The sequence below is a fragment of the Carcharhinus amblyrhynchos genome, chromosome 10, assembly GCF_965287045.1.
Source record: "Carcharhinus amblyrhynchos chromosome 10, sCarAmb.v2.hapA, whole genome shotgun sequence".
Classification (NCBI taxonomy): domain Eukaryota; kingdom Metazoa; phylum Chordata; class Chondrichthyes; order Carcharhiniformes; family Carcharhinidae; genus Carcharhinus; species Carcharhinus amblyrhynchos.
In genome coordinates this window covers 71576254-71603677 of record NC_137333.1, presented here as the reverse complement: position 1 = coordinate 71603677, position 27424 = coordinate 71576254, and the positions used below count along the sequence as shown (strand labels likewise).

Below are 27424 nucleotides of genomic sequence, written 5' to 3'. Positions count from 1 at the left end.
TCCCAGTCACCAATTTACCCCATCAGAATTGTATCTCAATGATTCTATCTTTCACACATACCCAGTAGGTTCTGCTGCTTTAATTAACAGTTTTCACATATAGGATCTGGTACATTTATTAAGCGTGATATTGTCATAACTCTAAGGTCAATTTCAAATCCAAGATAGCCACAGCAAAAGTCAAACTTGTGAAACCTCTAAGAATGAAATACCAAATAAGCCAATGTTCAAATAGACAAGGTCCAGCATTCTCATCTCATATATCAATGGCAGAATTATTTGCATGTTTTTATAATTAATATGAATGGTTCTTCTAAGGGTCTTATTGGATGAACTGAGGAGATTAGCTATAGATTTATAGACAATAAAAATAGAAGAGGTGGCCATTCAGCCCATCAGATACCTGAAAGAATTTTTTTTCAGCCCTTGGCAGTAGTCCCGTAGATCATGGCACAGCTAATGGATAACCATGTACTACATGTTTTAGAGGCTTTCTGCTTCTCCGCCCAACCCCCATCCCCCCAACCCCCACTGTCTGGTTAAAATAATTTGCCCTTAACTCTCCTTTACTCCTTCAGCCTGGTACTTTTAATCAATGCTGCCTGATGACTCTTCTGCTTTCACAAATAGGTCCATTTCCACTCTGTCAAGATCCCCTCATTATCTTATGTACCTCAATTAAAGCTTCTGTCAGCCTCATCTATCTCAAAGCTAAAACCCCAGCCTAACCAATCCTGAAGATTGGCAGAGTTAAAGGGTGGGATTTTACGGCCTCACTTATCCCAAAAGCATAAACTCCTGCCTGAGGTCAACAAACCTTTCCATGGTTTGCCCTTCACCCACTGGCAGGGCGGTAGAATTCCAGCCAAAAAAAGAAACAGTAAAAGAGAAAAGTGGTAGTCTGAAAATTATGGGTTCATCGAGAAGATTTGCAGACAAAAAGAGCCAATGGGGAAAAACAATATTAGAAAGTATATCTGCTTTCTCGGAAGGGTCAAATACTTGAAAAATTTGCAGCTAAAAAAATGGGGCCAGACACAGCAGGGATGATGAAAAGAGGAAGCACTTCAGGCTTAATGGAGCCATGCACTGATTGTATTAACATTGAACTGTTTCATCTGGAACTGTCAATCAGAAAAGCTTTTAGCAGCTAATGGGACATCAGTTCCTTGTATAAACAAACCTCAGCTAATCTCCTCTTTGATCTGCTCTGGAGCTGTCACTCAAATAGTTGTAAGAGCTTTCAGAACTGTGGGGCTCATTCAAGCTAGAAAGGGGGGCCTTTCTGGTGAATTTGAAAGCTCCCATTCAACAAAGTACTTCAAAGAGATTTCAAAGCAGCCGGGGCTTATGAGAGAAAGGAGGATCTCCCTAAAAAAACTTACAAGTCCTGTCAGTCCAAGCACTTCAAAGAGGTGTTCAAGGGACATGGATTTTAATGAGGCCAGGTCACTTCAAAGGTTTTACACAACACAGACAATAATAAAGATTTTAACCAGAAAGGTGCCTGAAATCACCATTCTAAGTGTGATGTCCATGTTTCTCAGGGCAACAAGCAGAAGTTCAGCCACGAGAACCCCATCACAAGGGAGAACCCCAAGATCAATCCCCAGCACCACATCCCACCCGCCCCCCGAGTCCCTACTGCCTGGCAGCAGCAAAGGACTCCATGGGCAGAATTGCAGACAGTACTTACCTCCTTACCCCCTCCTTGGATTCCTCAGCGCCTGGTCACAATTGTCAGGACCAGGGCTAACGGGCCCCCATGGAATGTCCTGCTGGAGGAGGGCAGGGGCATCTCTGGAGGCCATTGAATCGGGTTCCAGCCGCCAATGTATCACAGTTTATTTAAATGAATTGTAATCAAGTTCTCACCCGCCTTAGATGAGAACCTGATCTGGCAAAGGCTTTGGTGCCCAGCGAGAATCCCAGTTTGGCCCTCACGCCTGATTCAGTGGGCCATCGGGAATCCCAACTGAGGTTGTTTTTCCCCACCCTCTCTCCCAGCATTTATTTTGGGAAGTCGGACATCCCATCAGGCCAGAGTATACTCTGGTGTGAAACAGCTTTGCCTTACACCAGATCCAGCAAGACAGCTCCATCTAGGAACACTTTGAGAAGTATGTTAGAGCAATCTCCTTCACAAAATAAGCTCCAATGTGGAAAACTCTTTAGGCCATTATCTCATGCTTCGAGGAAAACACTCCTATCATTTTCCCATTACAGCACATAATTATCTCCTAACTAAGGCCAGTGTCTTGGCTGCAACTATCCTATCAGACAGACAACCTTTGCAGCTGCTGATCACCTCCTGTGAAAAGAGATACCGCCCGATGTTTGAACCTGGGCCTTCATTGTTCTGCTGCCCCAAAGTGTCTGAAAGTATTGTTCCGAGTTGTTTTGTTTTATATATATATATATGTATATGCCATTTTCAGTACCTTATATATCAGGTCTCTTCTAAAGCCATGTACGCCACTATAAATCCACAGTAGATGACAAGGTAATTTTCGCTAACCATGAAGCTTTTATATTAGTTAATAAGTAATTTTTCTCTGTACACAATGGCCCTGTTTGTGGATAGCAATTATTTTGCTTGTGCTTCAGTGGTTGCATTTTTTAAGTAAAGATTTAGCCAAGTAACAAGAGCACATTTCATTATGAAATTGTAATGGTTAATTCATTAATTATTTGTAAAAAAAAAACTCACCCCCTGAAAAGGCAAGCACTCATAAAAATTACGATGGAAACAATTCAAAGCAGAAACTATGCCGAATTATATTGTGCATGCAGTAAATTAACGATTTCCTCCCCTGTCCAATTTTATAGTTAGAATAATTTGATGATCATTTGACAAATTCCCAGGTTCAATATAAATTAACACACAAAAAACTCCCTGAAAAACATCCAACACATAGAGCAGAGTGTCAAAATAGAAGGTGATATTAAAAATGGATTAATTCCACAGGAAGGATCACATTTAACAATTAACACATTTACATTAAGAGGATCAATCTAAAAGGACACCAAGGTGGCGAGGTCAGCTTGAGATTGTTATGCTAATTTTCAATCTCTTCAGAAGGGCACGATATTCAGATCCTAAAATTTATTTGTCAAATATTATGATGCATTATTTACTCGGATATTGTTTCATTTTTAATGTCCTCATTCACTGGGGCTCAAAAATGTACAGACTTTTGTCTTTCTCTGATAATTAAATAGCATCCAAGTAATAGAAAGCTACTGTGAGTGGCTTCAAAGAGAATGGAATATCTTTCTATCTGTGACTGTAATATCACCACCAAGATTAGCAGCTCTTAGGTAGCCAGTTTTGCACCACACATAACATGGAAAATCTTCCTAGGGATGATATTAGATAAAAGATTCAGAAATCAAGCTCCAGGCAGCAAAAGAGTTTTGAATGCATATGCCATAAACTGATACTGGCTGAATTCACCATGTGACAAAAGTCTGAAGGTCAGGAAGTACACATTCAGTCAATACATAGCTTTCCTTTACAAGAACTGAATTATTCATTTGCACAGTTTGCTAACTCACCTCATTTTATCAGTCACAAACAGAAACTAGCAGTAGCACCTGATCTCATTTTTCATTTTTTTTTAGGAGCTTGACAGCAGAACTATTGAGTTAGCAAGTGATGTGAATGAAATCCAGCCCAGTTGGGACTATGGATTGGCACTTCAGGTCTCCCTTGTGGAATCCCTCTTTTCATAACGCTCTCACATCTGATGCTGTTGAGTTGGGGGACTGAGCCCAGGGGAGCTGCTGACTGCTTCACGGTTCTGCCAACCATCTCATCAGATTATGTGTCAATGCAAAGGTCTTTAAAGGTCATCTGAACCCTCCAACTCCAGACCTTCCAACCCTGGCCAGAAGCCTCACTTTAATTCTTCCCTCTGTGGGGGAGCTGTCTACCCAGACCAGCTGAGAAACAACACATATGACAAATGTGATAGAATGGTTGTAGGCTTGACCTGCAATAAGGCACAGACCATTTGGTGATGATACATGTGTGCGTATTATTGCCTTTATTTTTGCTAGGATGACTTATTATGGTTGACGACTGTGAAATTATCCATCTGTCCATAACATAAGTGCTGCTTTTGAGCTCCAGTCCATTTTTATCGATGTTTTGCTCATAAAATTCAAAGGAAAGTGTTAAGCCATGTCATTTCTGCGTAGTTGGATGAAGACATAGATGTTTACTTGTGAGAAACCAGTGAACCCAATCACTCATAACTCACAAACATATGCAGCAGTATTTGAGTAATGTTTCAAAGTGATTTTCACATCTATTTGTCTACATGTCATGCACATTGATTTTAATACAAACATCATGTGCTTTTGTTGAAACTGTTTTTCTTTTGCGTTAACAACACTGACATTTTTTTTATCCAGACATGAGACACTTAGAATGACACAGAAAGGAGCAATCTGCAATTGGCCACTTCATAACGCCAATCGATCAAAGCTCCTAAAAGTTGATAATGAGGTCTGCTGCCACATGACTCGTAGCTTCTAAATTTCTCTAAATTTAACTTAAAATGCACATATAATGGTGACAATGGTTGAAATGATGGATTTTGACAGAGTTAACAATAATACATTACAGCCCTGCTCAAATTATGTTTCCGGAACATGAACTGATCCTTAAACCATCAGCTTGGTCAGGGCACTGCCTCTAAATTGTAAGGAGCCAACTTTATCATGCTATTATTGTGTGACCACTAAGTCCATGGTGTCACCATAAAATGTACTTATCTGTAAACATGCAGGTACTTTATAAACAGTTCCGAACAGCCTGCAGTTATGATGTACGAAGAGCATTTTGGTGAATTTTCCTTATTTTTATTTGCAAACTCTTGGGAAGGGAGCCTCGTCAGCATTTTGTTTATGACATTTGGAAATACAATGCCTCACTAAAGCTCATTTACAGAATATAATGTAAACCTCAATTCAGTTTTAGTGCCTGCTGTTAGGGCAATGCAGCTTATGAGACTAACACATTGACCTTAAAGCTTTCAGGCATTAAATGTGCTGCGTGGCTTTCAAAATACAACTCAGACATTTTGCATCATTTACCATCCACAGCTCTTAAATGAAACAAGATAGAAAATTGAGCCATTGAGTGCACGATTGCACTGAATATTCTTGTTTTGACTTTGGTGCAAACATGTAACCACTGTAAATATTACCATCAATGCTGATTTAAACATTGTGCATTAAATAAATGGTTAATGAACATTAGAAGCAATAGTTCTACAGTTGATCCTAGTAAGATTACATCAAAGTATGGGGGGCGATCTTATCTTTTCGTTCTGCCATTCAATGGGTGGGGCGAGCCAATAAGATTGCAAGATAGATGGAAATCAGATTTGCACCAGGTTTCTCACCTATGGCAACTTTACCGGCACCAGATATCCAATGAGATCAGCCTCGTGCCCAAAAAGGACATAAGGCTGATTTCAATGTTTAAATTTTATTTTATGTAGAATTTAAATATTACTGAGCCCAGGAAGGAATCATCCAGGCTCACTTGTCCTGTCTGTCTCACTGGTGACAGGCCCTTACCAGAAAGGATTGCCTGTGGTGCCCATCAATGGGGATTGTTGTGATGGCCAACCTGTAAAGACCAGAGACCACTGAGGCCTTCCCATGGAGTTGGGGGGGGGGGGGGGGGGTCTGCCTTGGCAGTGCCAGCCTGCCACTGCCAGCCAGGAATTATGCCCACCAGACCCACTGGCACAGGCAGCCTGGCACACTGGCAATGCCCACTCGCTGCAACAAGGTTTGACAGGTGGGGGGGATGCGCACTCTGCAACTGGTAATCGACTGTAGTGGCAGCAATCAACTGGTTCAGGATGGGTGTGGGGCAATTGGCCAGCCCGTGCAGGGGTGGGGATGGAATGGCCGGCCAATGTTGGGATGGGGAAGTGGTAATCAGCCAGCCAGTGCAGGGAATGGTGGCCGGTCGGGCGGTTCGTACAGTCGGGAGGTTTGGATGTGAAGGCTGGCAATAACAGGGAAGGAGTCCCTTCCTTCCAGGGAAGGAACAGATCTCTTCTGTGCACAAAACAGAGAGCTCTGTGCATGCTCTGCTGTGAACTTCCAGCTTTCCGGTGAACTTAGACCCCACCCACTTCCCCTTCTGGTGGGAAACTGATTTGGCAATTTTTTTGCTGAGAGTGTGGTAGGATTGGATTTTTAATTTGCCCAAAAAATCAGAGTGAATTTTTTCTATTTTCATGCTCATTCAGCACTTAAGAATTATTTTTGGAAGTTTGCTCCCAATGTGTTGTAGATCTGGCCTGAAGATGTTCATTTAGGACTGTGGTACATCAATTTCTAAAAGGAATTAAGGTATGAATGCTGTTTTCCCTAGTGGATTATCACTTTACTTTCAAACAATTGTTTTCTTACAGTCACTGCAGACTTTGTAATGTCTGTGATGTAGAAGTGTGTTGGTAATGTTCTGAACACAAGCAATTAAGGCCTAGGTCTAAAAGCTGTTGAAAATACTAGGCCTCCGGTTTGTGTATTCATTAAAGGGACAGTCATCCTGTTGAAATATTTATGCTATTTATCAAATAAAAAAAAACCTTTGAAGGTTTTACGAAAACAGTCAAACTAGATTGATTGGTAACTCATTTCATTGCTGTTTAAGAAATCATGTTGTGTACAAAATTGTCCTATGAAAAAAATGATGTCTGCATTTACCAAAAGTTACTGCATTTGAAGTTGTTGTCAGCATTAGGCAGAAGGTCAAATATTGAATCACCATTCTAGAAAGTCTAGGCTGACGCCTAAGTGCCGTACTATTGGAAGTGCCATTTTTCCCATTGATCCCTCAGAGGTAACCAAAAATAAATTCCAATGATACTATTCAAAGAAGTGCATGCAATTTTTCCTCATGTCCTGGACAACATTTTCCCATCAATCAACATCACCAAAGCAGATCAACTGATCACTGTTTGTCATGAACAATATGGTTGCTACAACAGCATCCATCCTTCAGAGTTACTTTCTGGGCTGTTGCAACGTTTTCGAATATTGTGAACATACGAAAGATTCTATTCAAATGCAAACTGTTTCTTTGTTATTTCATTGTTTGAACCAATTTAAAATGTGGTAAGGAGAGATATAAAAACAAACCTTTCTTTTTCTATCTCTTTAAATTCTACTTCCTTAAGAAAGGGTCATTACTGGGGCTTTCCTAATGGCCCAGTCGATCAATACATCTTCAATGCTGATCCACACATACCAGTGAGTTTTCAGGCTTCATTACAGGTCTGTATTAAACTTACAACCTCAGCCAGGCTGAATTGAGGTAATTATAATCATTCCCAGTGTGTCTGGATTTTAAAAAAATCGAGTTCAACATCTGGTCCTGATAATGGAACATTAACTCTTTCTTGACAGTTGCTGCCTGATCTGCTGAGCATTTTCAGCATTATTTTTCAAATCTTGACTAACATATTAATGTTCACTGAGCAGGAATTTTCAGCCACGTTCACTCCAAATCAAAAAATCCCACCCCAGAACAACGGACCTTTGCTTGGTCCTGTCCCGCCTGCTGCGATTCCCGTAGCTGACGGGATGGGAAAATCCTGCCCACTGTCTTTGCTTATGTGTGAAGAATAGCCATATTTCCAAGGTACGTGAACAAGGTTGCACTGCATGAAAACTAACTGGAAACCAAACCCAGGCCTAAATCATCACCTTCAAAAAAGTGAGAAGCTGGCAATAAATCAATCTCTTTTAAAATACTGATTTGACTTGTGATGGTTTCATCATGTGACTTGTCACAAACTTGCTTTCCAATCAAAAGGTTGCATGTTCAAATGTTGCAATGAGTGAATATCATCACTCATCGACATAGACATCAGCTGGTGGAACATTTGAGATTGCCTCAGTTATCAAATTGCTTAACTGGCTTGAGCAGTTGTGCTGTAATTTTTCTCCCGTTACACATGAGAGAATCCAAAATATGTCTTCAACCCCTGGCACCAAAAGCATATTACCAATTCCATTATCCCTCCCAGCCCGCCATCCCTAACTAAACTATCTGTGCACAGCCTTGACTTCCCGAGACTGAGCTTCCAATCCTGTAACTTTTCCACCATAAAGGCTGGTTACTTCATACTCTGTAATACCTCCTCCTCTTCCACCCATCTGCTGCTGAAACCCTCAGCCTCACTCTTGCCACCTCCAGACTTGAATATTCCAGTACACTCCTGGTCAGTCTCTTCTTTTCCATCCTTCATAAGCTACAGCTCATCCAAAACTCTGCTGCTCATATCCTACTCTTCAGCACTCATAAATTACGTCTATTCTTAGTGGCCTGTGTTGACTCTGCATCATTTAATGCCTCAAAGTGAAAATTTTCAGCCTCATGATTAAATCCACCATGGCTTAATTTAACCTCTCCCTATCTTTACAACCTATAAATTCCTTTTTCAAATCTTCTTTCCTCCAACTTTGGCCTTTTGTACAATATTCTCCAATGTTACACTGCTGGTGGCCATGCCTCTATCTGCCTAGGCTCTAAGCATTGAAACACCTTCTCTAAAACACCTTCTCTAAGCATTGAAACATCTTCTCTCTAATCCCTCTTTTCTATTAAGATGTTCCATTAAAGCCCATTGATCAAGCTCCTGGTTTCTCCCTCCTAACATCTCCCACTTTAGCTTGGCCTTCATTTTTTCTTGCTTATGGCTTTGTGAAGCACCTTGACATACTTCTCCAGCTAAAAGATACCTACTTGTTTGTGCTGGATTGAATCCTACTGCTTGCATTGCTTTCATTGGGGAAGTACTATCGTACCAGCTTTCCTCCAGTGGAGAGAAGTTATGACAAGAGATGTGCATGATTTACAATATTTAGAAATGCAAGGAAATGCATGATGAGGTTTTAAAACAATGATTAGAAAAATAAATATTCCAGTGACTTAAAATATTGGTATACCAATGTCCTGCTGCCACTGTGTACTACGAAACGAATTTGTGGTTTTCGACGTTGCAAGTTCCTGGACTCAACTGCAATCAATCTGTGATAGGCACACTGTGGAGAAAAGTCTCAAGCAGAATACGTTTCCCTCAAGGTGAAAAGACAATAACAATCTTCCAGCAAACGGACCAAATTTAAAAGTTCAACATGAATATCATGACAAAATCCTGAAAATAGGACTTCAGTGTTTTCTGAGTTCACCTTAACACCAATTGACTAACTGTTTGAAAGCTGCCTTTAAAATCAAGGGTCCTAATGATGAAAAAGAATGTTACACAAATATAGCCCAGTTGAAACAAAGCCTAGCCCAGTAACAAAAGTAGTAGCAAAGTTCTTGTGGCTTCAATCCACCTACTTTAGTTAGTTGAGTTCTCAGTTGAGGCACTAATTAGAGTTCAATGTTGAAGGTGAAGATGAGGCCCACTGTCCCTCTTCGAATTCCATCCTGTCAGCCACACTTGGACAACAATAAGACATGTCACAAAGGAGCATATGATCCAAGGCATTTGATTATTTTAGCTGTAGAATATGTGACAACAGGGAACTTGTATACAGATAAAAATAAGAAAATTAAAAAAAGTCTAGTTGCTTTTTGAAACCTCCACAAAAATGCATTTGAAAAGCAAGGCTTATGGCAAGCTAATCAAATTGTCTGAAACAACTCACCCTCTCCTGTATACTTAAAGATTTTCATTACTCTGATATGATACTTTGATCGTCCAATATTAATTTATTAATTAAATTACATATTTAATTAGGTGTGTTGTGTTATGCAATAATACACACCCAGCAGCCAATCACATTTCAGGAAATCAACCATGGCATTATATAATGAATGCTTAGATATGGCAGATACATTGACAAAGATCAGAATAAAATATATTTGTTATACATCACTATTACCTTTTACAACTCTTAGTCCATCAAGCTTATATCACTACTTTAGCCTCAAAGGTAAAAGAACATTATCATTCCTCAGTGAACCTCCCACCAATCAGCACAGTGGGATATGTAAGGGTGTTCTACGAGTGTACTCATTTAACTGACTCCTCAACGGGTTGAATTAAGTCAAACGTTAAGTACAATCCTCACATGTTACAGTCAGTGCTGAAGCATAAAGATTGTAAGTGCAGTGTATTAGAGCCAGAAAGCCCATCAATAACTGATGGTCAGTTGGATGTGTGACTTGCCTACTTTAAGTCCAGCCCCTCTTATTTTTAACTGGAAATGGCCAAACAAATTGGCATCCATGAGACACTTGGGCATTGACATTAACTAGAAATCAGCATGAGAAGGAATCTGGCCTTCAGTAAATGCAATATATTTTTCGAGGTGAGGGAAATATTGTTGACACAATCTCTGAAGGTTGCAGCACAAAAGGCAGTTCTCTCTGACTTCAAAGGCAATGTATCAATAATATGGATATTCACATATAGCAAGTATATCATCTTCAAGTGTCTAGACATATGCAACCCAAAAAAAATCAGCACGACGTACACTGCATCTCACATGTCACCTTCATCCCTATTCATCAACTGCCAAAGATCTAAATTCTGGAGTTCCCTTCTTGAACCTCTTTAACTCACTCTCTTCATTTAAGATGCTTCTTAAAACTGATCTCTGACTTAGCTACGGGTCATCTGTCCTAGTATTTATGTGGCTCAGTGTCAAATTTGTTCAATGTTCCCGTGAAGTTCCTGGGGACATGTTACTATGTGAAAGGCACTATATGAATGCAAATTGTCATTCCAGTAGCATATCAATGGGACAGTGCCAGCACCTGTAGTCAAACATACGCCCAAACCAAGACATTTGGCAGATCAACACTGCAGACATGGGTTTCATCTGGAACAGCTAAGTCCTTTGTGCTATTTTCTTCCCTGGACTGTGCTGCTGCAGAATGGTTTAATAAGTGAAGTACCTTGCGAATAGTGATCATTTGAAAGAACTACAGGCATTCAAGGCAGCAGGAGCAACAAAAAATAAAACAGGAACCTAGTTGCTTTTCCTAGACAAATTTCCAAAGCAGTTTCAGTATGTTCAAGAGGTTTTACATTGCTTGGTTGGCAATACTGCACTAAGACAAAACTAGGACTGCGGTGTGTGTGCCTATACTCTGCCCAAGGTTCGGGAGCCAATTTCTTCGATCGTATAGTTTTCATTCTAAGTGCTTGTCATTTGAACAATAGGTTGAATGCTAAGTTAATATAATGGACATGTTACCTTTCTATCAAATTTCATCCCTGCAGATAAAGGAAGTAACAGGTTCTTTGTCACAAATCTCAGTTATGGACACAATGATATAGAGGCAAATGGACAAGAGCATCGTAATTCTAGCGATTCCTTTCAGGTGTCACTGGAAATGTGATTGTCTGTGCCCTTAAATGTTACTTTTACCCAGTGACTACAGTAGAAATGGCTGCTTGAAGAATCCAAACTAATGCACCACAGAGCTGCAGTTGTTCAGAGCCAACATTCAGAAAGTTGTTAAATACAGAGACCTTAAAATACCACAAGAATCTTCAGCATTCCCTCTAAGGCTATGGAAAAGTCACACACTTCTCAGTCCAAAAGAAACATTTTTTCAGTATAATTACGTTAAGAATTATTTTGCAAATAATTAGTATGAAATAGGATTTTTTTAAATTTAATGTCCGTTACTCTTGTGAGAGTTCCCCAGTTTCTTAGTAACTGTAATACCTAAAAGGAACGCTGATCCTGATAACACTTTACCATGAATACAGGCCCAGATATTTTACTACCAAAATCCATTTCAAGGCTGCAGTTTTTTAGTAATAAATTATACAACAGCAACAGTTAAAGTTGTCTTATTTTTTGAGATGCAGAATAAGCCAGATACCCAGTATTAACATTGAACTGTGAAACTGCATTGGATAGAATTGGATATGAAAGAGACAAGGTAAGTTCTGAAGACCCAACTTTATCTTTAATCCACAAGGGTAGAAGGGTGGAGAAGAGGAAGAAAGCCATAAAACAAGCAGTCAGAAGAGTGATACTCAATATAATGAGTGTTGTTCATAGTGCTACAATAATTTGGGCACAAAAGAGATTGTCACTTTCAGAACAGAGGGGTTACTGGAATCCTTTTATATCCATGCACCTTTACATTAACTCACATGAACTTACCACAGGTTCATAGTGGCCACTGGCATTTTTACACTTACAAAGCCTAAAGCTTCCGAAATGCCTATCTGGCCTGTACATATTTCATTAAAAATAAACTCTATATAATAAATAAATATATAAAATAAATATAATGTTGCCTTTGGAATTTCTATAAATAAATTTAACTTTTCTGTTTTTTTTACTAAGAGGTCTTTGCTTAAAGCCCTATGGGGTAGTACCATTGATCTGTGGATGAATTGTCTTTTTTTCTTTTTTTAAATCATTTTTAAAGTCCTCCATGCCATTATTAATGCAGCGTGGGCTTGAGCATGTCACCAGCCAGTATCCTGACGAATCAAAGTATGGCAGCTATGCTGATACACAACGAAATAGAACTGATCAAAAAAATGTAAAGCGTGTCCCATCTTGGAGCATGCATCAGGCCAGCTTTCTCCTCGGCATTTCACTATATTCCTCCCTCTTACACATATATTTTTTTTTCAACCAAGCGAGTGGGCACAGGCTCACCTCTGGGAGGACAAACCGTTAAGTGCAGAACAAAATCAGCGTGTCCCATCCAAGCCTCCATACACAATGCATGCGACAAAGTTTGGCAACAGTAGAGCTGATGTGATGACACAGCTAATCATTTAGAACCCACCACTTGAACCCATTATAGTGGTTGCTTTTCAGTGGTCCAAGCTTAAGGATTGTCTTCATCAACTTTGGTTTAATACATCCTTGTATAATTCAGGTACTTTGTCAGGGTCCACTGGTCTAGGTAAAAAATGTGTGAACTTTTGATGCCTTTTAGTCCTAGTCCCTTCCCTTGGGGTTCCATCTTTGTTTAATGCGACAAAGTATCGTCTTCCAGTGTCCGCATGCTTATATACATTCGATGAGTAGGTATTATACCAGTTTTCTTCAAACTGCTCCCGGAAAACACATTCTGCAGTCAATTTCTCCTGAAAAGAAAAATAGAATCAAAACATAATTTTTGAAGTTGACAGTAAAATTTACTTCAACTAACAAAATATACAATCTGCACTCATTAACTGGATAGCTTAATATGTCGGGTTATCTCTTTTCAAGCATTTTCCCAGAAAGATCACCTGTTGAAGAAGATTGCCCATTCATTGTAGAATCCAGCAGATTTTCATCTCATTGAAATAAATGTCATCAAAACTCAGTGGGTACTAAAGTGGGCGGGGAATCCATTCTGACAGTTACCTCACAAACAATAAAGTTAAAAATAAAACCCAAAATCTGTAACAAATTCATCAGGTGTTCTTTTGCAAAACCAAATAAAAGTTTTCTTAAATTATATTCTCCTAAATGGTACACTCAAGCAATTTCAGACAACAGTAACAAACTAAAGTGCTCTGCTTTATTTTAGTTTATTTATAGTTTGTATAGTCCAGCTACTCCTGCCTCCTTCTATATAGAGTGAAATATTAGATACTATCACGAGCATGTTTGGTCCTCTGAGCAGAATTTGCAACAGGGTCAAACTGAAGTTGATTGATAACATGATCCTGTAAATTGTTTAGTATTGTAGTAATGAAAATGAAAGACAGACATATGTAACATTTAAGTAGCTGGTGGTAGAATAATGATATCAATAACCCGTTATTTCTTGTTATGCTAAATAAATCATGATAATCATTTTATTTCAAGGGAAAATGGACACCTGAACAAATTAACCTGTACTTGAAGTTCAATTATTGAAATGCAATATATTCTCCAACAGTGTCCATTACATTCACAGCTATTGCATTCACTGAACTACTTTTCTCAAGCTATTGTGCAATTTGTAATTCAAACATTTGTACTGAAGTGGTAAAAATTGGTTATTGCTGCACCATTTTATGGAGACTGAAATGACTGCAGGCAAAGCCCTCCTCTCAAAGGACAACTCAAAAATGTCCAATGCTATATTGAGCTCAAATGACTTTTAAAACCCCTGCCCTCACTCACCTGTGTCCTGGGTCTCTCACTGATCCCGGTCTCTGGTGAGTGCATTGCTGGCAGCTACCACCGTTCCAGATGGCACTGTTTGCAATGGAGAACTGTCAAATACCTGACTGGTCAATAGCTCCTGGGGGGCACAAAATTTCCATCCCCAGACTGTTAATGAATCTAATTGGCTGGTCGCCACACGGTGGAGGGCAGCCCAGCTGGGCCCCAAATTCCTGACACCAGAAATAGGATCTTCAACTCCACTTTTGGGCTCAGTCAGCCTTTGTTTCTGACCTCCGCAGAACCAAAAAATCTTGTCTCTGCTTTTAGATTATGGATTATTGAAAGCACATTTAAGGCTGCTGTTATTAACAAATACTCCATTACTTAACGCAATATTAAGAACCTAACCTCTCAGGCCTGTCAGCACCTGAGGTAGGATTGCCAAACTTCCTGGATTGACCTGGAGTCTCCAGGAATTGGGGATTAATCTCTGGACGCTACTGTGGAGAAAAATCATCAACACATTAAAAATTAATGCTTTTTTGTCATTTTCTCTGAATATTTCTTTTCACTAGATATATAAATATTGAAAATTGAGGGGTGGAGGGGAAAGGCTATTTGGTTGATGGACAAGCATCATCCAATTGGGTGATAAGCCTTTTATTTTCCGATTTGCTTCGGAAGACACAAGGATGGACGTGTTGGCTGACAAATGTCTGGAGCAAGTCATGAGACAAAACCTCCAGAATTACATTTAATCACAGTTGGCAACCCTAACCTGAGGGCCACATTTTCAGAGATCTCACATGCTACCACTAAATCTAAAACTGTGGAACATTGCTTCATTTAGCAATCAACTCATAGTTCATCAGCATCCTGATTTGGGAGCTAACAAGAAGAGAAAGAAATGGTGAACATTGAGGCATGAAGCTCATTGGTATTTATTTCACAACTGTTAGTTGAGAGCTTCTGCCAATGTGAACATGGTTTTATTCATGTGTTTATTGATGGTAAGGAATTGTTAATCATGGGCATGTAACTGAGATCTGAACTGGAATTTTACAGTGTGTAGGAAATCCCAAGCAACAAAAGCAACAAAAAAATATGAAAATTCATTAAGATGGTAAGGCACAATTCAGACTATTAGACATTAAAAACATGATTTTTTTTATTTGCTGTGAAGAAATTAATATGGATCAGATAAAATGATATTCTTGAATCAGGTTTCCAACTGTCTCATCTTCTCTTATCTATAAACTATGTATTTGTATTTTGTTTTAAGAGGTCAATAGCATCAACTATTTTCGCAAATTATTCCATGTTTGGCTTGTGGTTTGGTAATTTTTGCCATGTTTCTGCAATTCTGACAATTCTTGCCAGCTCTTACTGGGCGTAACAGTGTAGCTGTGGATAGGATGTTTCCCTTGGCTGGTGAGTCCAGAACCAGGGGGCGTAGTCTCAGATTAAAGGAGAGGCTTTTTGGGATAGAGGTGAGGAGGACTGTCTTTACTGAGGGTGGTGAATTTTTGGTCCTCTCTGCACAGGGGGTTGTGGCAGGTCAATCATTGAGCATGTTCAAAATAGAAATCAGAAGATTTGTAGATGTCAATGACATTAGAGATATGGGGATAGTAGGAAGAAATGGCACGGAAGTGGACAATCATCCATGATCTGGTTGAATAGTGGAGTAGGTTGAATGGTGGAATAGGCATGATGGACTGAATGGCCTACTTCTGCTTCTAGTTCCCAAGTCTCATTTCCCAAGGGAAAACAACAGCAGGGAATGATGGAAGCTAATGTTCAGGGTTAGAATGATATGCTTACACAAAGATCCAGATGGCGTCTGGTGCGTGTGAGACTCAGCGGCTAGAATTTATCATTGTTTTAAGGGAGAAAATTTGAGTAAAACATTTATATGGCATGTAATTCACAGAAAAATATTCATTATCGGGCCTCACATTAGACGAATCCTTTCATTTCATTTTTGTATACTTACGCCGGAATTCATCAATTCATTCCACCCAACCACCGCTGCCAGTGAGAACAGAGAATTTGGTGCTCAACCAAATTTCATTCACAGCAGTGGGATCAGGGAATCCCAACCATGGGCAAGGTTGGAGAATCCCAGCCTTACTTTTAAAACTAACTTTTGCAGATTCAATATTTATAGGGTTAACACCGCAAAGCAAAATAAGCAACCTACATGTTATTGACCCTCAATCACCATGAAGTTTGTAAACCACAAAACCCGATCTTATTGAGGAAGAAGTTAGACTGAAGAAAGCTGGGATTTTCAAATTTGAAAGGAGAAATTCCAGAACATTACATTAAATTAAACCATGAGAGTAGGTTTGAATTAGAAATAAGACAAATTAATGTCAAGAAGTTATTCTGTACAGAGTGCCTGATAAATGGAATAAATCTCCAGTTTGAATAATGAAGATGGAAACTTGTGAATCATTTGGATGCAACATGGGCTCAATCTAGGTGTATAGTTTGGCAGGTGCCAAATGGAACTTCACTTATTGGTTCTATGCTATAATTTTATGGATGGGAAAAATGAGATAAGTCAAATGAGCTATGTCTATGTATGCATGTATCTTATCAAAATATTTTACAAGTGGTGTGTGAAATGCTTCCACATAGCACTGTAACACATTACTCCAAATATATTAATCCAAGTCACTGCTCAAAACTATACCCTGCTTCTTCTTAATAGAAGAGAAACATCCAGTTATCTCAGTCAGGTTATAAAATGTGTAGCTTTTGCTCAATTTATTCATTCATTCTTTGCTATCTCAGCAAATTGGTCCTGATTAACTGATTTTTTTAAAACTTCAATTGTAAAACAGAGGTCAAGTGCTGTGTGCTTGCTTGTAGCTCTACAGGAAACAAGAGACTAATTTAAATCAAGTTTCTGTACTCTCTGCAGGGAACGGAATACATGACAAGAGGCATGGAAGAAATTCTCACTGAAAGCATACATCTCAGTTTTAATGGAAACAGAATCTGCTGGATTCCTGAACTGGGAGAAAACATTATGAGTAAACATGAAATATGTTATTCTTGTAATGCTTATTTATAGAAGCAAAACACACAAAAATAAAAATGGTACCCAGGAAATGCACATTTTAATTGCCTTATTATATCTGAAAACCATCACTAAAGTGAGAAACTACAGGATATCAGTTAGTAAAAGGTCACCTCATTAGATTCTCCAATGCTTTCCTGCAGAGAAGTTAATTCACAACCTGATACCTGGATGAAGTAGCAAGACTGATTTTAACATATTAACACCCCATAACCTCCAATTACATCAATTGGTTCACAATATTTTTTTTAAGACATTTTAAAGGTTCTGTCTATTTTGTGACACTGTAAGGGTGCTGGCCATTGTGGAGTACCTCACCCAAATAGCTACTCTTCATGCGTGACTTCAGATTTAAAAGTGCACCTCATTGGTTTTTTCAACCTACAAGATATTACCGTCAAACAGGAATGTAGTTCTCTCCGAACATTCACTCACACACATATGTTGACCAAACAATAATCAGAAACTCGGGCTGATTTTATTCTCCATTCCAATAGTAATTTCAAAAAGCAATCATAGCTGAGATCAGGAATGAGGGTCCAAACTTGAGTCCATCCTAATTCAAATGGTTCAATACTACTCAGTACAATATTAGTCAGCATGAAGGTACACTTTTACAGAATTTATTTATCTCAGTATCTTAATTTTCTTTGTTCTATAATAGTCATAGTTGTCAAGTTAGTTGTGTGGTTGTTCATTTATGTATTTTATGTGTAGCGATGTGTGTTGTTTCCAAAATGCAATCCATAACAAGTTACAGTTTGAATGTCATTGTATAAAAAGTAAATGTTTAAAAAGGTAATTTACACTTATTCATTTATGTGTTATTGCAAATGTCTTGCCATAAAAGGTACTGATGTGCATTCAATCAGTAAAATGTCACAATTGGTGTCACTCTGCACTAAAAGCATCAGCTGGAGGGAAATCTATTTGGCTTTCTATTGTTGTTAATGTTGTTCTGTTATGAAAACTCCTAGATAGCAAACGACAGCAGAAACCAGTTTTATCTCATTTGTAATTCATGATTTTGATGTAATGTGTTTAAGAATCCAGAAGGTGGCATTTATTTAGTGAGGTTTCAAGATGTGATATGCTTGATCGAATCATGCATTACAGTAATGCACACAGATTAGATGCAGAATTACACAGCAGAAGGCTCTAAATAGCAACGCCCCTGAGGCAACCAAACCACTGTCATCAACCAATTGTTCCTATGAAATAAACTCCATTTAAAAGCATGTGTACTGATCCAGTGAGAAAATAACCTAGGTCCTGAAAGTGCACATGAACAAAAGCTATTATGCCAATTCCAACAAAAGAGGTTAGGAAATGAAATGCTAATATACAAATCCACTGTACTTTCCCAGGTTCCCTCAACCATTTGATAACTGTTGGAAAATATTTGGAAAACTGATTATATTTCATCTAATGAAAAGCATAACAGAGATTCATAATAAAAGATGCTGCCGTGGCTGAATATAATTGAAACTAGACTTTTGTTTCTTAATCAAAAGACTCAACATTAGCAGATGCCCTTATCAGTCATGGTGTGTCTGCAGGTATTAAAACAAACTTGGATTACCCACTCAATAGATTTAATTGACTTTTCTTCTCAATCTGTTATTCCATTTGTCTGTCATCATTCATCATCCTATTCACCACGATGTACCTCCTGTATGCCTCCCTTTCCAATACTCCCACATGTTCAAAGTTGCTGCTGTGATTTAACACTATTTATGATCTTGTACTGCTCACTGCAAACAAAAATAGAAACTAGCTTCCTATAACTAGCTATAGACTACACTATGAAAGAGCGTAGTCTATAGCTGAGTGGAGCAATTGAGTAATTTCAATCTCCACAGGCAAAAACATAATACAAATGAAGAACTATAGCAATACAAAATGTATTCAACAATCTGGCACTTAACTACATGCACAGATATTGCAAGCACTTGGTGTAAGGCCTTTCTCAATTGCAAGAGTTAAATACACTTTCCTTACACCTTATTTCCCTATAGTTATTAGCACTCTATTCAATTAGAACATCCAAGTTAAAACAAAAGCTGCATCAGGGAGCAATTATATTTTCTGCCAGGAATTGGGAAATCAATGCTTAAAATACAAGGAATTCAATATGTTCAAGTTTTCTTTCATACATCTGATCATCCATTTGAATAAATAAATGACTTTCACAAAGTTGATCGTGCACAAAATGAATCAAAAGGCTCTTTTTGTAACTATTCATCAATTTCATTCACCCTTCTTAAATATTTATGGGTTTGTCTCTGTCTTTGGCTTCAGTTCCATTAAATCATTATTATATCCATCTTTGTACTAGACTCTATAATCTTTTCTCACTCTGAATATATTTCCTCTTGTCTCCCTTGTCTGTTATGTCTTCGAATTTCTTTTACTCCAGTTCTCTCACACTTTCTCTAACTAATCTAGAACCACAGGATCACAGAAATTTGCAGTATGAAAGGAGTATCCATGTCACTGACAAGTAGCCATTCAACCTTCCAGTGCTTGGTCCCTCGCTTTTTGGTTATGGCACTTCAAGTTCCCACCCATTGACACTGTCTACACTTCCCGCTGCCTCAGAAAAGCAGCCAGCATAATCAAGGACCCCATGCAGCCCGAACATACTCTCTCCCACTTTCTCCCATTGGGAAAAAGATACAAAAGTCTGAGGTCACATACCAACTGACTCAAGAACAGCTTTTTCCCTGCTGCCATCAGACTTTTGATTGGACCTACCTCGTATTAAGTCAATCTTTCTCTACACTCTAGCTATGACTGTAACACTACATTTTGTACCCTCTCCTTTCCTTCGCTATGAACGATATGCTTTGTTTGTATAGCGTGCAAGAAACAATACTTTTCACGGTATACTAATACATGTGGCAATAATAAATCAAATCAAATCAAAAATACTTTTCGAAATGTCGTGAGAGTTTTTGTCTCCATTACACTTTTATGCATGCAGTGAGTACCAGATTCCCACCACTCTGTGAATGAAAATTTTCCATTTGAATCCCCTATAAACCTCCTACCTCCTATCCTAAATCCATGCTTCCTGGTTATGAACCCCTCAACCGAAGGGGTCTTTCTTTCCTGTCTTTTTAGACCACTCAATTTCATACATTTCAATTAGGTCTCACCTCGGTCTCCTCTGTTCCAAAGAAAACAACCCCAGCCTATCAAACCTTTTCTCATAAATAGAATCTCGCAACATCCTTGTGAATCTCCTCTGTATCCTCTCTAGTACACTCACATCTTTCCTACAGTGTGGTGATCAGTATGCCAGCTATGGCCTAACTAGTGTTTTATGCAGTTACATCTCTTGCATTCGGTGCTTCAGCTAATAAAGATAAGTATCCTATAAGCCTTCTTGATCAAATTATCTATCTACCTTCAAGAATCTGTGAACATGAATTTCAAGATCCCGCTTTAACATGTATTGCAAGGGGAATTATCTAGAAAAGTAGGAAAGTTTTACTGCAGATGTACAATGCCTTGGTGAATTTACAGGGCAGATTTTCCTGTTCCGCCTGCCACGGGAATCATAGTGGATGAGGGGCAGACCATGGGAAGGACCATTGACCTAGGGCAGGATTTTCCAATTTCGGGGCAAGTAAGGCCAGAAAATTCCGCCTCGCATCTGGAATACTGCGCAGTTTGGGTATTCTAATTTGAACAAGAATATATAATTGTGTTAGAAGCAGTTCAGAGATGGCTCACTCAACTCATTTCTGGGGTGAAGGGCTTATCTCATGAAGAAAGGTTGAGCAGGTTGGAGGTCCTGAGAGGATTTATTAGGGTAGGTGCCAGGACGAAGATCCACTTGTGCGGCAGACACAGTTTAAGAATAAGAGGAGACTTTTTTTTCTCTGAGGGCCATTAATATGTACAATTCTCTTCCCCAGAAAGCAGTGGAGGCTGGCTCAAGGCAGAGTTAGACAATATTTTGATAGACAAGAGAATCAAGGGTTATGGGGAGCAGCAAGGAAAGTGAAGTTGAGATCAGAACAAGACCAGCAATGATTTTATTGATTGGCGAGGCAGACTTGAAGAGCTAAATGGCCTAATCATGCTTCTAAGTCCTATGTTCGGAGTTACTTTTATACATCTCAGTACCCTACCACACCTTGTGTATTTCCTTGCCTAGTTAATCTTCCCAAAATGCATTACCTCACACTTATCTAGAATTAATTGCATTGTCACTGTTTCATATACCTGAATAGTCCATTGACGTATTTTTGCAATCTTCAGATTTCCTGTTCATTATCAACCACACAGCCCAATTTTGTATCATTTGCAAACTTCTTAATTATTTCCCTCACAGTCAAATCCAAAACATTGATATATACTACAAAATCAAAAGTCCTCATTCTGAGCCCTGTGGAATCCCACAGCAAACAGCCTTCCAATCATTCATGGGCTTTTAGTTTCATGACCAATGCTTATTAAAGCTTACTAAAATTCATATAGACTATATCAAATGCACTGCCCTCATCAACCCTCCTTGTTACCTACTCAAAAAAACAATGGCTAACTAGTCTGACCCTTCCCTTCACAAATGTATGCTGGCTATCCTTGATTAATCTGTGACTTTCTAAATAAGGATATATCTTAACCCTCAGGAATTTTTCCAGTAATGTTCCCATTGCCAAGATTAGGCTGACTGGCCTGTAATTACTCGGTTTATCCCTTCTTAAACAATAGCACAACATAATCTATCATTCAATCCTCAGGCACTAAACCTGTAGCCAGAGATGATTAGAAAATCCAATGTATCCTATTACTTTCCTTAACAGCCCAGGATATTTATAATTTTGGCCTAGGCATTTACCCATTTTCAAAGGTGTTAAACCCCTTACTACCTCCCTCCTCTTTGACTATGTTAACTTCAATTAATATTCCACATTCCTTCACGCTGAATGCAATGTCTGTGTGGTCCTTCTATACTGGTTACCTTTTTCAAATACCTGGGTACACACAATTGGCAAGTTCCATGTAATGATAGATAATCAGATCCCATAAGAAAGAATGAGGTCAAGAATCTACTATAGCCCACGTGGGTGGCAGAAAAAATAGAGGTGGGCTAAGGGTTCAGGCTGAGACAGGATAAGTGGTGCAGCTAAAACAAAACAATTGTAGGCTTAGGGTTGTCATACAGGAGACAGTTGGTAGGTGGTGCCTGCAATGGAACCGGTATGACTACTCATCTGGTCTGGTCTGGAAGACATGGGATTTTTTGAGAACTAGATCCTGGGAGCATTTCAAACAGAAGAGATACATGGAGCTGAGACCAGTTAGAGAAGGAGGAGGAGGATAGAATGTGGGAGCATTGGACATTTGGCAGTGAGTCTGGGAAGTCTCAAGATTCAAAAATCTTGAAATAGCCAAGTTGTTCTGAAAACACTTGGGGAGTCCGAGAGGACTTGAAAGTGGTTTGAGCCTGGGAGAGCTGTACTCAGATGAGATATGTGGGCAGGAAAGGAATTGTTATGTGGGAGAAAGCCAAGAACACTTTAGGAATTCTAGGTCACGTAACATTGTCATGCCTGCAAGTGTAGGCAGACACTATCTAGTTTAACGTGTTTGAATTGTTCTTACCATAATTAAAATATTAGACAAAAATCTCTATATATATCTATTTCTCTCTTTCTCTCCCTCCCTTTCAGATATAGGTGAATGAAGAGAATGAGCAGGTGGGATGGCTGTATAAAGGGAAAAAATAGAGTTGCAGGCAAAATATTGTTTGTACCCACTGATACTGAGAAAGCTAATGCCACAAACCAGAAATTATCTGCACATACAAAACAACCAACCTAGGATCCTAAAATAGTAAAAAGATTATTAAAGCATCTTTTTCCCAAAGAAACAAGGAGAAGTTTGTAAAATATCCTGAAGTACACCAAAATAGGCAAACAAAAACTGATTGCAAATGAATGTAGAGCCAAAAAAGTAACCAAAATGGAGAAGGACAGCATCCTGCACATGTGTTAGCCTCACAAAAGTCACTGTGGGTGTAGCTACACTATATGGACTGCAGCACTCCAAGAAGGCTGCTCACCACCAACCTCTCAAGGCCAATTAGGGGTGGGTAATAAAACTGCTAGGTCTAATCAGCAAAGCCCACATCCACTGAAATACCTTGGGGGAGCATTTTGGGCTTAGTGACCATAATGCTATAAGATTTTGGATATCATAGAATCTTGCAGTGCAGAAGGAGGCCATTCGGTCTATCGAGTATGCACTGACCACAGTCCCACCCAGGCCCTGTCCCCATAACCCCATTCATTTACTCTAATTAGACCCCTGACATAAAGGGGGATTTCAACATGGCCAATCCACCTAACCTGCACATCTTTGGACCGTGGGAGGAAACTGGAGCAGCCTGAGGAAACTCACGCAGACTCAGGGAGAATATGCAAACTTCACCTAGACAGTGACCCATGCTGGAAGTCGAACCCATGTCCTTGTGCTTGAGGCACTGTGCCGCCCACAAGGGTAGTCATGGATAAGGACAAAAATGGCCCTCGGGTAAGGGTGCTTAATTGAGTGAGCGCCAATTACATTCAAATTAGACAGGAACTAGGGAATGTGGATTTGGAGTGGCTATTTGAGGGTAAATCCAGATCTGACATCTGGGAGGCTTTTGAAAGCCAGTTGATTGAGGTGCAGGACAGGCTGTCCCCACAAAAATGAACAGTAGAAATGGAAGGATTTGGGAGCCATGGATGACAAGGGAAATTGTAAGCTTAGTCAAAAGGAAAAAGGAAGATTTAATAGGTCTAGGTATCTAGAAGCTGACGAAGCCTTTGAGGAGTACAGTGAAAGTAGGAAGGAAATTAAACGTTGAATTAAGAGGGCTAAAAGAGGCCATGAAAGTCTTTAGCAAACAGGGTCAAGGAGAATCCAAAGGCTTTTTGTGCATATATTAGGAGCAAGAGAATAGCAAGGGAAAGAGTAGGCCCACTCAAGAACAATGGAGGGAAGTTTGCATAGAACCACAGGAAGTGGGTGAAATCCTTAATGAGTACTTTGTATTTGTATTCACCAAGGTGAAGGACATGACAGATGTTGAGGTCAGGGACGTGTGTGTGAATGCTCTTGAGAACATCAATATATCAAAGGAAGAGCTGTTGAGTATCCTAAATTGAATTAACATAGACAAGTCCCCAGGTGGGCAACAGGAGAAATTGCTGGGGCTTTAACAGTTATCTTCACATCCTCTTTGACCACAGGCGAGGTTCTACTGGACTGGAGAATGGCCAATGTTGTTCTCTTGTTTAAGGAAGTAGGAAATAATCCAGCAAATTATAGGCCACTGGGTCTGACATCAGTGATGGGGAAACTTTTGGAGAAGATAGATAGGCTGTATGCACATTTGGAGGAAAATAGACTAGTTAGTGACAGGCAGCACGGGTTTGTACAGGAAGGTCATGACTCACCAACTTGATTGAGTTTCTTGAAGGGTGACGAAGAAAATTGATGAGGGAGGGGCCATGGATGTAGTTTATGAGGCGTTTGACAAGGTCACAGATGGCAGATTGGTACAAAAACTAAGATCACATGGGATTTGGGGTGGGCTGGCTAGATGGATGCAGAACTGGCTTGGTAATGGAAGACAGAGAGTCGCAGTTGAAAAGTGTTTTTCAGAATGGAATTGTTCCTGTGGAGCAGCACGGAGAGGCAGCGATTTGGGCGAGTGTGGAGTTCAAGATTAAGGTAATTTTTAACTTTTTCTTTTTAGTTAAAGTTGCGAGCAGCGGTGGTTTTTCTGTACCTTTTTTTTAAATTAGCTAGAAACCGGTAGTCGTCATAAGGAGGCTTACCGGTAGTTGTAGTTTTTTTTTCAACTTTATAAGTACTTACCTCCGGGTATCGGCCTCATTGTTCCTGTGGAGCAGCACGGAGAGGCAGCGATTTGGGCGAGTGTGGAGTTTGAGATTAAGGTAATTTTTAACTTTTTCTTTTTAGTTAAAGTTGCGAGCAGCAGTGATTTTTCTGTACCTTTTTTTTAAATTAGCTAGAAACCGGTAGTCGTCATAAGGATGCTTACCGGTAGTTGTAGTTTTTTTTTAACTTTACAAGATCTTACCTCCGGGTATCGGCTCATTGTGTAGAAGGATGGATTAGTAAATTTGCTGATGGCACCAAAGTCGGAGGAGTGGTAGATAGTGAAGAGGGGTGTCATAGTTTACAGAGAGACTTGGACAAGTTGCAGAGCTGGGCCGAGAGGTGGCAGATGGAGTTTAATGCGGAAAAGTGTGAGGTAATTCACTTTGGCAGGAATAACAAATGTGTAGAGTACAGGGCTAACGGTAGGACTCTGAATAGTGTTGACGAATAGAGGGATCTGGGTGTATATGTGCATAGATCCCTGAAAGTTGGAAATCAAGTCGATAAGGTTGTTAGGAAGGCATACGGTGTCTTGGCGTTTATTGGTAGGGGGATTGAATTTCGGAGCCGCAACGTCATGTTGCAACTGTACAAAACTCTGGTGCGGCCGCACTTGGAGTATTGTGTACAGTTCTGGTCCTCACATTATAGGAAGGATGTGGAGGCATTGGAGAGGGTGCAGAGGAGGTTTATCAGGATGTTGCCTGGTATGGAGGGAAGGTCCTATGAGGAGAGACTGAGGGATTTGAGGTTGTTTTCGTGAGAAAGAAGGCGGCTAAGAGGAGACCTTATTCAAACGTACAAGATGATTAGAGGTTTAGATAGGGTGGACAGTGATAGCCTTTTTCCTCGGATGGAGAAAGCTAGCACGAGGAGACATAGCTTTAAATTAAGGGGTGGTAATTATAGGACGGATGTCAGATGTAGGTTCTTTACCCAGAGGGTGGTGAGGGAATAAGAACATAAGAACATAAGAAATAGGAGCAGGAGTAGGCCATCTAGCCCTTCGAGCCTGCCCCGCCATTCAATAAGATCATGGCTGATCTGTCGTGGCTCAGTTCCACTTTCCCACCCTCTCCCCATAACCCTTAATCCCCTCTCTTATCAAAAACCCATCAACCCGCGTCTTAAAAATATTTAGCGAGGCAGCCTCCACCACTTCAACGGGCAGAGAATTCCAGAGATTCACCACCCTTTGAGTGAAGAAGTTCCTCCTCAACTCCATTCTAAACCGCCCCCCCTTTATCTTGAGGCTGTGCCCCCTAGTCCTACTGTCTTTTTTGAGCGGGAAGAGTCTCTCCACCTCTATCCTATCCATCCCATTCATCATCTTATACGTCTCAATGAGATCTCCCCTCATTCTTCTAAACTCTAACGAGTACAAGCCTAGTTTATTCAGCCTCTCCTCATAGCTCAACCCCCTCAACTCCGGTATCAGCCTAGTAAACCTCCTCTGCACTCCCTCCAAGGCCAAAATATCTTTGCGCAGGTGCGGCACCCAAAACTGCACACAGTACTCCAGCTGCGGCCTCACCAATGCCCTATACAGCTGCAGCAAGACCTCCCTACTTTTATATTCAATCCCCCTCGCTATGAAGGCCAGCATCCCATTCGCCTTCCTGACCACCTGCTGCACCTGCAAGCTGGGTTTTTGCGACTCATGCACAAGGACCCCGAGGTCCCTCTGCACTGTCGCCTGCTGCAGTTTTTCGCCACGTAAGTAATAGTCCTTCCTACCATTATTCCTACCAAAGTGGACCACCTCACACTTGCCAACATTAAATTCCATTTGCCATTTCCTGGCCCATTCGCCCAGCCTATCTAGATCCTTCTGCAGACTCTCCACACCCTCCGCACAATTTGCCGTTCCCCCAATCTTGGTGTCATCAGCAAATTTCGACACCCTACACTCGGTTCCCTCCTCCAGATCATCTATATAAATGGTAAATAGCTGAGGCCCCAGCACCGACCCCTGGGGCACTCCACTAGTCACCATCCGCCAATCCGAATAGCACCCGTTGACCCCCACTCTCTGCCTCCTATTTGACAACCAATCCTCTAGCCACGCTAACACCCTACCCCCAACTCCATGTCCCTCGACCTTCTGCAATAACCTCTTGTGAGGTACTTTGTCAAACGCCTTCTGAAAATCCAGAAAGATCACATCCACCGGCTCTCCTCTATCCACCGCCCTAGACACATCCTCATAGAACTCCAGTAAATTTGTCAGACACGACTTCCCTTTAATGAAACCGTGCTGCGTCTGCTCTATCAAGCAATTCCCTTCAAGATGCCTCGCAATTTCCT

The 27424-nt window shown here is 40.1% G+C and overlaps 1 protein-coding gene and 1 long non-coding RNA gene across 3 annotated transcripts in view; one reads left to right on the top strand and one right to left on the bottom strand.

Annotated features, from left to right (window-relative positions):
• The window catches only part of LOC145349058 (uncharacterized), a 58182-nt gene extending 41004 nt beyond the window's left edge, over positions 1 to 17178 (top strand). The window contains exon 3 of the long non-coding RNA XR_013888054.1: positions 17048 to 17178. This is a non-coding gene — a long non-coding RNA (uncharacterized LOC145349058). The remainder of the gene's footprint in view (positions 1 to 17047) is intronic.
• LOC145349057 (fibroblast growth factor 9) overlaps positions 9804 to 27424 on the bottom strand; it is a 91580-nt gene continuing 73959 nt past the window's right edge. For both annotated transcript variants that reach the window (XM_080197336.1, XM_080197337.1), the window contains one exon: positions 9804 to 13118. In XM_080197336.1, the coding sequence (XP_080053462.1) occupies positions 12873 to 13118 (246 nt within the window). In that variant the 3' untranslated portion in view covers positions 9804 to 12872. The remainder of the gene's footprint in view (positions 13119 to 27424) is intronic.